Raw genomic sequence first — 13,025 nt, 5'->3', positions numbered from 1 at the left:
GCGTACTCCCTTCGGTCTTAGTGATGCAAGCGAAGCTTTCCAAAAGATGATGGAACAAATTTTTGTTCGGAATCGACGGAGTTCAAATCTCTATCGACGATGTCATCGTGCACGCTGTGACAATGGAAGAACTCATTAACCGGCTCCGTAAAGTTTTCGAGAGATGTCGTGCGAACAACTTAAGGCTAAATCAAAGCAAGTGTGAATTCGGCGTTACCAAGATTTCGGTGTTAGGCCATGTAGTATCTGCCGATGGTATTAAGCCGGATCCGAAAAAGTGCGAAGCAATAAAAGCTACACCACCGCCAAAGAATGTATTAGATCTTAGGTCATTTCTTGGAACGTGCGGTTATGTTTCCAAATTCATACCGAATTACGCGAACATCGTGGAACCTTTGCGAAAGTTAACTCGGAGCGAAGTAAAATTTTCGTGGGGAAAGGAGCAAAAAGAGGCATTCGAAGCCCTTAAGGAAGTGTTGTCTTGCGAGCCCGTTCTCGCATGTTTTCGCTTAAACTCTCCTACGTATTTGATCACCGATGCTAGTCCAGTAGGTTTAGGAGCAATCCTGCTTCAAGACCAAACTAACGGCGAGCGAAAACCAATCGCCTACATAAGTCGATCACTTACGCCCACCGAACGAAGATATTCGCAAATCGAACGCGAAGCGCTTGGATGCGTATGGGCAGTCGAACGCCTGCACAATTATTTGTTCGGAATCAATTTTACGCTACTTACTGACAACAAACCTCTGTCCAGCATGTTTGATCCGCAGTCCAGCAAAGTCCTGCCACCGCGAATTCAACGTTTGGCCTGGAGATTGCATCAGTACAATTTCCATATACAACACGTATCGGGAAAGGACAACACTGCAGATTCACTGTCTTGACTTCCTTCGAAGTGTGAAAACTACACCGATAGCGGAACTGTTTGCGAGAATTATGTTAGGTTTGTTTATGACACCAACATGTTAGCCCTGCAAGCTGTCACTCTTGCCGAGATGAGCCGCGAAACACGCAGAGATGACACTTTGTCCAAATTAATCGAGCATATTCAAGATTGCAAGTGGTCGCGCGACGAAAAACTGAAACCGTTTAAAGCAGTTAAGGATGAATTATCTGTTTATGAAGGTGTTATTCTCAGAGGAAAACGAATTGTTGTTCCTTCGTCACTGCAAAAGAAAATTCTTAAGCTCTCGCATGAGACGCACCAGGGAATTGTCAAAACTAAACAGTTTCTCAGGTCACGATTCTTTTGGCCTGGAATGAACAGCGCAGCAGAAGCAATGATTAAAAATTGTCGTGCATGTATTTTAAATCAACCGTTAAACAAGTACACGCCTCTCCTGCCCGCATCGTTACCTCGTGGTCCTTGGGTAAAGGGCGCAGTAGATATCTTTGGTCCAGTAAACGGGAAATTTATTTTGACGTACATCGATTATTATTCGTCATATCCGGAGGCGCACATACTGCGACAAATCACCTCTCGTGAGGTCATTCGAGTTCTGACAGATATTTTTGCCAGATTTGGTTTTCCAGAAGAGTTGGTTTCTGACAATGGTAAACAATTTGTAAGCGCAGAATTTGAAAACTTTCTGAAAACGTGCGGTATCAAGCATACTCGCGTTTCGCCGTATTTTGCTAGAAGCAATTGTTCATTTATCTTTGCCTGAATGTAGCGAAGCGTAATGAAACAAAAGATAAATGGTTTTCTTGAATTCCCAAGCACGAGTGCATTTGTCGGCAGTGTGTTTTAAGTGCCGGCGTGAGATTATGGGAAAGAAGTGTGATATGTAAACTAGCAAGTATATATTCGCTAAACAGTAAACAAGTTTCATTGTGGATTTTTACAAGCGGACAGTTAAATTTTGTTCTTCTTTATTGTTTGGGTGGAATCCTGTAGTCCATTTCCTCGTAACGATTTTTAGTTGTGCTTTCCTGATGATTGACAGTCATTATAAGTGGTTTTGTTTATTCAATTTACTTTGGCCGCATCGAACGTGTAGAGTTTGTTTAATTTTTTGGTGTCTAAACAGTGTAAACAGTTGTTTTTGTCTTGTGATTAGTTGGTTAGTTCAATAAATGGGCTAAGAATTGTCTGCTTATCCCGCACCGCATTTCTGGTTGTCAGTTTTTTGGGTGCGGGGAATTCAAGAATGGAAAATTAGAGCGATTTCATCGGTACCTTAAAAAAAATTTTCGCGCTGCAGTATCGGAAGGCAAATCATGGGAAAAGGAATTACCCAAAATTCTTATGTCTTACCGAGCGACTCCTCATCCTGTTAGTGGGAAATCACCCACTATGTTGTTGTTCAATCGACAAATTCGTATGAAAGTTCCACATGTCGAGTCAAATCAGACCAGCCAAAATGACGACGAGCTTCGTTCTCGATGTCACAAATATCAAGAGCGCATGAAAGATTATCACGACAAGAAAAATAACGCAACGCCGCACAATTTCAAAATCGGCGATATCGTATTTTGCGCGAACATAAGGCCGGCAAAGTTAGATTCTCAATTTCACCCGGCTAAGCATGTTATCATTCAGTCCCGGGGGAGAGACACTTTTACCTTGGTCAACGCAGCAACTGGTACCACTCTTATTCGAAATGCAAAATACTTGAAGCGCGCACCCACAAATGAGAATGAAGAAATCGTAGATACTAGCAACGACGAACAAAGTAATGGGTCTAGTAGTTCTAGTGATTCAGCGAATGTTGAATCTAGTGAGACCATTCACAAACATTCTGATGCTTGTATGGAAAGTGATCATTCCGATGATCAAGCCTCTCAGAATAAAGGCAATGTCACGACTAGGTCCGGACGTGTAGTGAAGTCTACACAAGATAACGAGAACTTCGTATATTATTAGCTGATTAAAACACAGGCGGCCCAAGCTCCAGCTGTGAGATGATCATCTTGCGCAATAACAGTCATGGCGGAATTATAAGAGTTTGTATGGGAATATTTACGACCGCTCTAAGGAATAAAAAAATACGTCAAATTCTCAAAAAAAAAATACCTCACCTTACTTCCACAGCGTATTGCTTGTTATCTGATCGCTTACTTTGATGAAAAGAGCCCATTTGAGCGAGTTGTTCCTTTCGAGGTTTTCAACGCTCGAAATGAACAACTCGCTCAAATGGGCTCTTTTCATCAAAGTAAGCGATCAGATAACAAGCAATACGCTGTGGAAGTAAGGTGAGGTATTTTTTTTTGAGAATTTGACGTATTTTTTTATTCCTTAGAGCGGTCGTAAATATTCCCATACAAACTCTTATAATTCCGCCATGACTGTTATTGCGCAAGATGATCATCTCACAGCTGGAGCTTGGGACGCCTGTGATTAAAATAGTTTAAAATGATTATCTTTAATTAACTTTGAAATAGAAACCTTTGAACTTTGTCCGGGAAGGATGTAGTGTATTGCGTTACCTAAGCGTTACTATAGTCACGCTATATCCTGTAAGACACGATCGGTACATGATTGTAAAAGTACATTCCTATGTAAAAGTAGTATTTACGGTTAAGAATATATGAAAGTCATATATTTGAACTGCGGATAAAGACATGAATGAAAGTGATCCTCGCAGTGATGAGCACTACTTAGGCAGTAGTGAAAATAAGGCCTGAAAAAAATTTCAGGCCTGTACGGGATTTGAACCCATGACCTCTGCGATACCGGTGCAGCGCTCTACCAACTGAGCTAACAAGCCAACTGGGAGCTGGTCATGATAGTGGTTCTAAATAAATAAACCCGTGAAGTGATAAATATATGGTTAAGAATATATGAAAGTCATATATTTGAACTGCGGATAAAGACATGAATGAAAGTGATCCTCGCAGTGATGTGCACTACTTAGGCAGTAGTGAAAGTAAGGCCTGAAAAAAATTTCAGGCCTGTACGGGATTTGAACCCATGACCTCTGCGATACCGGTGCAGCGCTCTACCAACTGAGCTAACAAGCCAACTGGGAGCTGGTCATGATAGTGGTTCTAAATGTCTTTATCATGTCTTTATCCGCAGTTCAAATATATGACTTTCATATATTCTTAACCGTATATTCATCACTTCACGGGTTTATTTATTTAGAACCACTATCATGACCAGCTCCCAGTTGGCTTGTTGGCTCAGTTGGTAGAGCGCTGCACCGGTATCGCAGAGGTCATGGGTTCAAATCCCGTACAGGCCTGAAATTTTTTTCAGGCCTTATTTTCACTACTGCCTAAGTAGTGCACATCACTGCGAGGATCACTTTCATTCATGTTCAAAAAGTAGTATTACTGATTCCTACTACTGTATTGTGAATATAGCTTGTTGATTCTTTAATAAAATTCAGTTGAGCAATAGCAATGAAAGAAGTAACTTGACTGAGTCTAGATGACACAACAGAAGCCAATGGATAGAATTGGGCAGGTGCGCCTACGGTGTTATACATGCGTGACATTTTCCGGACGTTACATGTACGAGTACGTGATCCGTTTGAGGGTCACAGATTTAGGGTAAATATTTCACCCCTCAACATCACGCAATGTCTCTAGTTTATAGAGGTCTTAGAACGTTTCATTATATGGAGTTGCCTTCTGCGGGTAGAAGGCTACAAGCGAATTTCTCAGGCGTAATTGCCTTTGATTTCTTAATTGATGTTGTCGCAAACCTAGTTTTTGGGAGTCACGAGACAAAAAAAACTTATGGGGACGTAGTTTCATGTTCTAATGGAAATAACTAGCAAATAAAAACACATTTTCTTGAGAAATAAAGTCACAAATGACGGGGGTTCTCCGAAACAAATAGTGATAGAAAAGGATTTCAGTTCTGGTCAATATTGACTTTTCACGGCCTACTTCCAAATCTGAGGGAACGCACTGAGGGAATAAAAAAACATAAATGTGTGATAATGCAAGCAAGAGAATGAAAATCCAAATGAAGAAAAAGGAGAAAACATAGGAACCCGTGTTGCAGCGTGCAGAGATCTTTCGAGCCAGACCTACACACCTAAGCCCGACACCACCCAGAGAAACTCGAAAGAGTCCTGTATATGAACTAGCTCGCACGTGCACGCAGGAAAGGCCATGACAACCAGCGAAAATAATAGCAAATGCAAATGATATTTGCAGTCAAAAAACAGGAAAATAAGATAACAGAAGGATTAAGAACTTTCTAGAAGTATCTTCTTGAAAAAAAAAGATGAACAATTTTTACTTCTCATGAAAAGTCACGCAGTAACCCTACAAATACTATTTCTATACCTGGAATTTCTTGATGGTGGAAAGTGGAAAAAACATTTTCCAGTCTTATTTTCTGCAAACATGGCGTAGTTAATGAATTTATGGGGCTATTGATATTTCCTATCAAATAAGGGGGGCAGAGTTTCCCGTCATGCGCGGTATGGAAAAGCCGAAGTTGTTACACTCGGGAACTTGTACGTTAACAAGCAGGCGACATGTGACTTTAAAATCTCCTCTCCTGTTACAGTTTCTTTATTGTAAACTGTGCGATAATGATAATAGACGATCAAAGTGTAGACTGATGAATGTTTTGTTCAACAAATGTTTTAACATTTTTAACCTTTCTTGATCAATCATCTTGTATAAAGAACTAAAAAATGTAGGTTTATTTTGTCAAGTGACCGCGTAGAGCAAGAAGTGCGTGATAGGTGTAGTTGAGAGAAACTTGTCACAATCGCAGATTTTAAAAGGTATCCAAGACAAAAATGCGGTAGTGTCCAAAGATTTTTTTGATGATTTTCAGAGATGAAATGATGGGTTTTAAAGGGTAATTAAGATTAGTGTTGTAGCTTTCTGGCAACGGGAGATATTTGACCTCAAAGTTGTAAAATATTTAGATGAATCGAAAAGTCTAAAAACACAGTCGTATATTTGCCTCTGTTGATTGACAAGCCATCAATCAAACTGACTGATGCACGCGGCGGCCATTAACTAAGGATGTAAAAATATGTGTGGAAATCCTCAAAGTAATCAGTTAATTACCATCGCAGTGAGAGCTTCATATATTTTACCTATTTGAAGCGATTTCATTAGTGAAAACCAAGAAAAACCAGGGGGTGGTCTATCTCCCCACGGAAAAAACCAAAACAGAAACCAGTCTGTTTTTTTTTTAGTTTTGGGGTAGAGCCTTTAAACTGACAAAGTTTCATTGAAATCGGTGTGATGGCATGTAGCACGACCGCCCGGTTCTCTCGTGGACACGCTCTTAAGTCACTATCTAGCTGTTTTAGAAAAAAGAATCAGGACTTACCTAACTCTTAGTGTTTTTGTGGGAGTTGTTGATCCCAATTTAAGTGTTCTTAGAAGTTTCAGTTGTCTGTGAAGCTAAATAAATCTACTGAAACCTAATAGGCCCTGTTTATTCTTTTCTGTTTAGTTTCTCTGTTTTGTTTTGTTTTGTCTTTTTTTTTTCTTCTGGTCTGTAATGATTCCAATGGTTTCAGGTTCTTTTCTCAGAATTGAGCTACAGTATTAGTATGCTTCTTTGTGTTGTTGCCTACAGGAGCCGCTGCTTGTGTTGAATTGAAGAGATTGGAAGAAGCAATCAGTTGGTGTGATAAGGGACTAGTTGTATCCTTTGAAGGAATCGTTCATTTTTTACCGTGGTTATAAAAAAAAAGTTTCCATAATTTGATGTTTCAAGGGAGAAAATACAAAGAAGGGTATTAATTATGATGGGAACTTGTCAGCTCATATACTTTAAGTGTGTGTGATTAAAAATATAGGAGACGTTATTACCTCATGACTTATTAATGAAATTACTCCTTTTAGCCAATTTGACTTAGTTCTACTATCCATGCCAATAACTGGTACATTAGTTTAAATAACCCTTTAATTTCCAGACCAAATTTGTCTAGAAACGATAATAACAAAGGAGTTTGCATTTAAAAAGCAGCAATGTTTTTATCATAACAAGGTCACCCTTTATCATCCCTCTTCTTCAGAGGCTTGGGAACCAAGCACGCAAATGTTAAAATGGACTATTACTTATCAATATGATCAGAAACATAATCTTTTTTGTTTTTTCCACATTTTTTACCCTTAACATAAAAAAGATTGACAAAAACAATAGGATCCTGTTGTCATTAAGACTTCAGTCTGTCAGTGGAGTGGGAGATAAGTCCATGGAGGAAAAAGATCCTATTAGTCATGACCATGGTAGTGCAAGTTCAGGTGATGTCAAGAAAGTCATAGATCTCTATAATCGGGGAGAGGAAGCCATAGAGTACCTCAACCTATATCTTAAAAAAGCTAAAGAAGTAGGAGACAAGCATGGGGAGGGTAACGCTTATGGCAGTCTTGGCATTGCTTATGACCGTCTGGGTGATTTCAAAAAAGCCATAGAGTACCACAACCTACATCTTAAAATAGCTAAAGAAGTAGGAGACAAGCGTGGGGAGGGTAACGCCTATGGCAATCTTGGCAATGCTTATGACAGTCTGGGTGATTTCAAAAAAGCCACAGAGTACCACAACCTACATCTTAAAATAGCTAAAAAAGTAGGAGACAAGCATGGGGAGGGTAACGCTTATGGCAATCTTGGCAATGCTTATCAGAGTCTGGGTGATTTCAAAAAAGCCACAGAGTACCACAACCTAATTCTTAAAATAGCTAAAGAAGTAGGAGACAAGCATGGGGAGGGTAACGCTTATGGCAATCTTGGCAATGCTTATGACAGTCTGGGTGATTTCAAAAAAGCCACAGAGCACCACAACCTACATCTTAAAATAGCTAAAGAGGTAGGAGACAAGCATGGGGAGGGTAACGCTTATGGCAATCTTGGCAATGCTTATCGCCGTCTGGGTGATTTCAAAAAAGCCATAGAGTACCACAACCTACATCTTAAAATAGCTAAAGAGGTAGGAGACAAGCATGGGGAGGGTAACGCTTATGGCAATCTTGGTAATGCTTATCAGAGTCTGGGTGATTTCAAAAAAGCCACAGAGTACCACACCCAACATCTTAAAATAGCTAAAGAAGTAGGAGACAAGCATGGGGAGGGTAACGCTTATGGCAATCTTGGCAATGCTTATGACCGTCTGGGTGATTTCAAAAAAGCCACAGAGTACCACAACCTACATCTTAAAATAGCTAAAGAAGTAGGAGACAAGCATGGGGAGGGTAACGCTTATGGCAATCTTGGCAATGTTTATGACAGTCTGGGTGATTTCAAAAAAGCCACAGAGTACCACAACCTACATCTTAAAATAGCTAAAGAAGTAGGAGACAAGCATGGGGAGGGTAACGCTTATGGCAATCTTGGCAATGCTTATCAGAGTCTGGGTGATTTCAAAAAAGCCATAGAGTACCACAACCTAGATCTTAAAATAGCTAAAGAAGTAGGAGACAAGCATGGGGAGGGTAACGCTTATGGCAGTCTTGGCAATGCTTATCGCCGTCTGGGTGATTTCAAAAAAGCCATAGAGTACCACAACCTACATCTTAAAATAGCTAAAGAAGTAGGAGACAAGCATGGGGAGGGTAACGCTTATGGCAGTCTTGGTAATGCTTATCAGAGTCTGGGTGATTTCAAAAAAGCCATAGAGTACCACAACCTACATCTTAAAATAGCTAAAGAAGTAGGAAATAAGCATGGGGAGGGTGGTGCTTATGGCAATCTTGGCAATGCTTATATTAGTGTGGGTGATTTAAAAAAAGCCATAGAGTATTACAACCTACATCTTAAAATAGCTAAAGAAGTAGGAAATAAGCATGGGGAGGGTGGTGCTTATGGCAATCTTGGCAATGCTTATCAGAGTCTGGGTGATTTCAAAAAAGCCACAGAGTACCACAACCTACATCTTAAAATAGCTAAAGAAGTAGGAGACAAGCATGGAGAGGGTGGTGTTTATGGCAGTCTTGGCAATGCTTATCGTCGTCTGGGTGATTTCAAAAAAGCCATAGAGTACCACAACCTACATCTTAAAATAGCTAAAGAAGTAGGAGACAAGCATGGGGAGGGTGGTGCTTATGGCAATCTTGACAATGCTTATCAGAGTCTGGGTGATTTCAAAAAAGCCATAGAGTACCACAACCTACATCTTAAAATAGCTAAAGAAGTAGGAAATAAGCATGGGGAGGGTGGTGCTTATGGCAATCTTGGCAATGCTTATATTAGTGTGGGTGATTTAAAAAAAGCCATAGAGTATTACAACCTTCATCTTAAAATAGCTAAAGAAGTAGGAGACAAGCATGGGGAAGGTGGTGCTTATGGCAATCTTGGCAATGCTTATCAGAGTCTGGGTGATTTCAAAAAAGCCATAGAGTACCGCAACCTAGATCTTAAAATAGCTAAAGAAGTAGGAGACAAGCATGGGGAGGGTAACGCTTATGGCAATCTTGGCAATGCTTATCAGAGTCTGGGTGATTTCAAAAAAGCCATAGAGTACCACAACCTAAATCTCAAAATAGCTAAAGAAGTAGGAGACAAATCCTTGGAGGCAATGGCCTACTGTTCATTAGGATGCGTTTTTGAGTTGCAAGGTGGACTGCCAAAAGCCGTTGAACATTACCAAGCTAGCATAAACTTATTCAATTCCTTGAGAGTACTTCTTACATCTAAAGATGAGTGGAAAGTTAACTTTCGAAATCAGCATCAAATGGCGTATACGGGTTTGTGGAGAGTTCTCGTAGAACAAGGTAATATAGATGAAGCCTTATTTGTTGCTGAGAAAGGACGAGCTCAAGCTCTGTCCGACCTTATGGAATCCAGTTTTTGTGGTGAAGCAAGTCAGCACAAGGCAGGTGATGAAGATTTAGCAGTCACTGCTAAGTCTACATCGATTTGGATGAAACGTTTTTCAAAAGTTTTAAAAAGCGTTCCATCAAACACCGTCTTTCAGGCAGTGGACAAAGCTGACGTCAATCTTTGGGTTGTGTCCGAAGGAAAACAAGTTCAGTTAAGACAAAGTAAACTCAAAGGTTTTGTTTCAGAGAATAGTGGAGTTAGCCAGTCCTTTGAGTCGTTTATGCTCGGTGTCTATACACAACTTGGTGTTCGTTCTAATGTGAGATGCGAGAATCGATCTTTAGATGCTTTGAGGGAGGGCCGTTCAAAAGTGAATGAGAAAACCAAAGAAGCCAACCCTCAACCTCACATCCAACAAGACGGATGCTTGAGCACTTTGTATGATATCGTTATGAAGCCAGTGGCTGACTTGATTGAAGGGGATGAGCTACTCATTATTCCTGATGGACCCCTGTGGATCGCTCCTTACGCTGCATTGAAGGATGGTAATTCTAAATACCTGTGTGAATCGTTCACAATCCGAGTCGCTCCATCGTTAGCAAGTCTTAGACTCATTGCCGATTGCCCAGATGATTATCACAAAAGCAGTGGTGCGTTACTTGTAGGAGATCCGTGGGTATCCGAGGTTACTAACAGCGAGGGAGAGAAAGTCCTCAAGCAGCTTCCGTGTGCTAAAGAAGAAGTAGATATGATCGGAAAAATTCTGAATATCACGCCAATCACTGGCAGACAGGCCACGAAACGTGAGGTGTTGAAAAGACTCAGTTCCGTTTCCTTAGTTCACTTTGCGGCACACGGATGTTCGGAAACTGGCGAAATTGCTCTTACACCTGACCTAGACCGAATATCTATTGTGCCTACGGAGAAGGAGGATTACATTTTAACGATTCGAGATGTGTTGAATGTTCAACTTCGCTCCAAACTTGTTGTGCTCAGTTGCTGCCACAGTGGTCGGGGCGAGATCAAGGCTGAAGGTGTGGTTGGCATTGCGCGCGCTTTTATGGGGGCTGGTGCTCGGTCTGTTGTGGTGTCCCTGTGGGCGATTGATGACGAGGCTACTCTCCAGTTCATGAAATGCTTTTATCAACACCTTGCAGAAGGTAAACCTACAAGCAAGTCACTGAACCTGGCCATGAAAAGCCTCAGAGAATCAGATGAGTTCCACGAAATCAAATACTGGGCGCCCTTTTTGCTGATTGGAGATGACCTCACGTTTGACCTGATGGCAAAGGAAAGAGAAAATTTGAATAGAAAATCAAATAAATGAGAAAATGTTTTTTTTCATCTCAAAAGAATGAAGTAGGAACTTGGAAGGTTTTAATGTTTCTCTATGTTAAACAATTTTTGGCTATTTTTCTTTACTTTTTATTTTTTTGTTAAATGGAACTTGAGATGTGCAACTTTACTATGGTGAAGAAATAAGCCAGTCTATTTCATTATATTTTGATCAGTGGAATTGTCTTTTTTATTTACCTTAACAAATTTAAATGCTTGCGAAGAGAACGAAATGCAACAAGGCCTCTGTTATGAATGAGGTTTCCGTTTCCACCAACATGTCACTCAGCTCTGTTCCTGTATTACAATCAGTTGTATGGAAAATAATTTAAAGGTTATTTCTTTTACCCAACCAGGGGCTTTTCCACCGGATTTTAATTACCTTTATGCTCTAAGCTTTTGATAAGCAAAGAAACAATTCGTCATTTGCAAAAGTTGGCGAATTTTTATTTCCAAAACTTTCATTGAATATGTGAATTGATCTTAGACCGTTTTCTACATCATAAATTACTTTGTTACAATTTACCTTCATCTTTACAAAAAAATTGATTACCATTTTCAACTCAATCCATTTTAATGCAATCTAATTCTGTCAGTGCCAAGACTGCCATTCTAGGCTTAATTTGAAGAAGTAAACATCAGAGATGATGTTATTAAATTTACTAACCATATGTTAGAGACATTACACCTACTTTTAGGGGCGTAGCCAGCCTCTAGTCCCGTAGGCCCGGCCTACAATTGTTTTCTGCCCGCTTGACTTTTACTAAAAGATAATATGACTCTTGCAAATGTTGAAACAAAAATTGAAATTTGTGAGGGAAGAGGCTTACAATTAGTCAAAAAGCTGGCTACAACCCTGTTTTCAATCAAACGATTCTGACCAATTTTTGTCCGTTTTACCAAACACTGATCCGTTCGTTTTAAAGAACGACGACAGAGAGGCTAAAAATTGTCCATGTAATCTAAACTAGGAAAGAGGGACGCAGAGTTCACTATAATTAAAGTTTCCATAGGTGTGACTTTTAATGTATGTGACATGGAATTTGTTGTTTCTAGTAGGACAATATTTACGCTTATAAATGAGAGAAGCAGTTAACGTAAGCCATGTAGTCCTCAATGGGAATTATTTTGGTAAAAAGGCTCATTAATTAATGTAAACCTAGTGCGTAGTTGAAAAGGTTCAGGGCTTCAGGATAAAACTTCTAATTGTTGAAAATCACCTCTTCAAAATTTTTCATCGCTTTAAATGTCCCTCAGCATGATTTGAAGATGTCAGATAATATCTTTGTTAGGTTTAAGAATTTATAGTTTGGTATTTAGAGCACACTTTGTAATTAGAACCCGTTATGTGGTCAAAAGTTTTCAGATATACTGTATCAATGCTGTTTTAGAAGAAAGCTTTGTAAAATAAATCTTAGTTTTGCAGATTATTATAACTACCATTGGTAAATGCTGGTATAAAATGTAATAGTTAACCTCACACTTGGTTCAATGTAACTAGGGTTTTAAAGACATGCTGGGACAGTTTTAACTAAACATGGTTTGTATAATGTCAGTGTATTTCGTGCGAAGTGTTTTGAAGCTATTTTATTTTAAGTTGAAGATAATTGTTCATTTATCTTAGTTTGTATTAATTAACTCACGAACTCCCAAGTTCTGAAGAAAAATTCTCCCAACTGATAAGAATGTGTTTCTCTTTGCTGTCGCTTGTTCCGAGAATTCGATGTAACATTACGTTTCTTGTAAAAGATTATCCTCCAGTTTGGATTTTCTCTAATTGTTATTGACACCATGTTTGTCGGTGTATTAATACCGTGAGGAGAATTTAAATTATGATCAGTCTTGGGAGTAAATGGGTTCATTTTAGCGTCTCCGTTTAGCGCGTATTTTACTTAATGCCTTGAACGATTTAATGCAGTTTCTATTGTGCTTATTTTTTTACTTTTTTGTGTAAGAGAATTATAGAGTGTATAAAATACAAAAACTGCGTTGATTT

The 13,025-nt window shown here is 39.5% G+C and overlaps 2 protein-coding genes across 5 annotated transcripts in view; one reads left to right on the top strand and one right to left on the bottom strand.

Annotated features, from left to right (window-relative positions):
- Window positions 1-13,025, bottom strand: part of LOC149034685 (uncharacterized) — a 340,415-nt gene that overhangs the window by 311,954 nt on the left and 15,436 nt on the right. The window lies entirely within an intron of this gene.
- LOC149034687 (uncharacterized) lies at window positions 966-11,199 on the top strand. The gene is made up of 4 exons (XM_089193789.1): window positions 966-1,557; window positions 2,208-2,798; window positions 6,509-6,576; window positions 7,062-11,199. The coding sequence occupies exons 1-4, from the start codon at window positions 966-968 to the stop codon at window positions 11,019-11,021; spliced, it is 5,211 nt and encodes a 1,736-aa protein (XP_089049915.1). The 3' UTR covers window positions 11,022-11,199.

Source organism: Pocillopora damicornis, chromosome 14, assembly GCF_964200805.1.
Source record: "Pocillopora damicornis chromosome 14, jaPocDami1.2, whole genome shotgun sequence".
In the NCBI taxonomy this organism is placed as follows: Eukaryota; Metazoa; Cnidaria; class Anthozoa; order Scleractinia; family Pocilloporidae; genus Pocillopora; species Pocillopora damicornis.
Note: the sequence above shows the minus strand (reverse complement) of the source record. Positions and strands in the feature narration are given on the sequence as shown.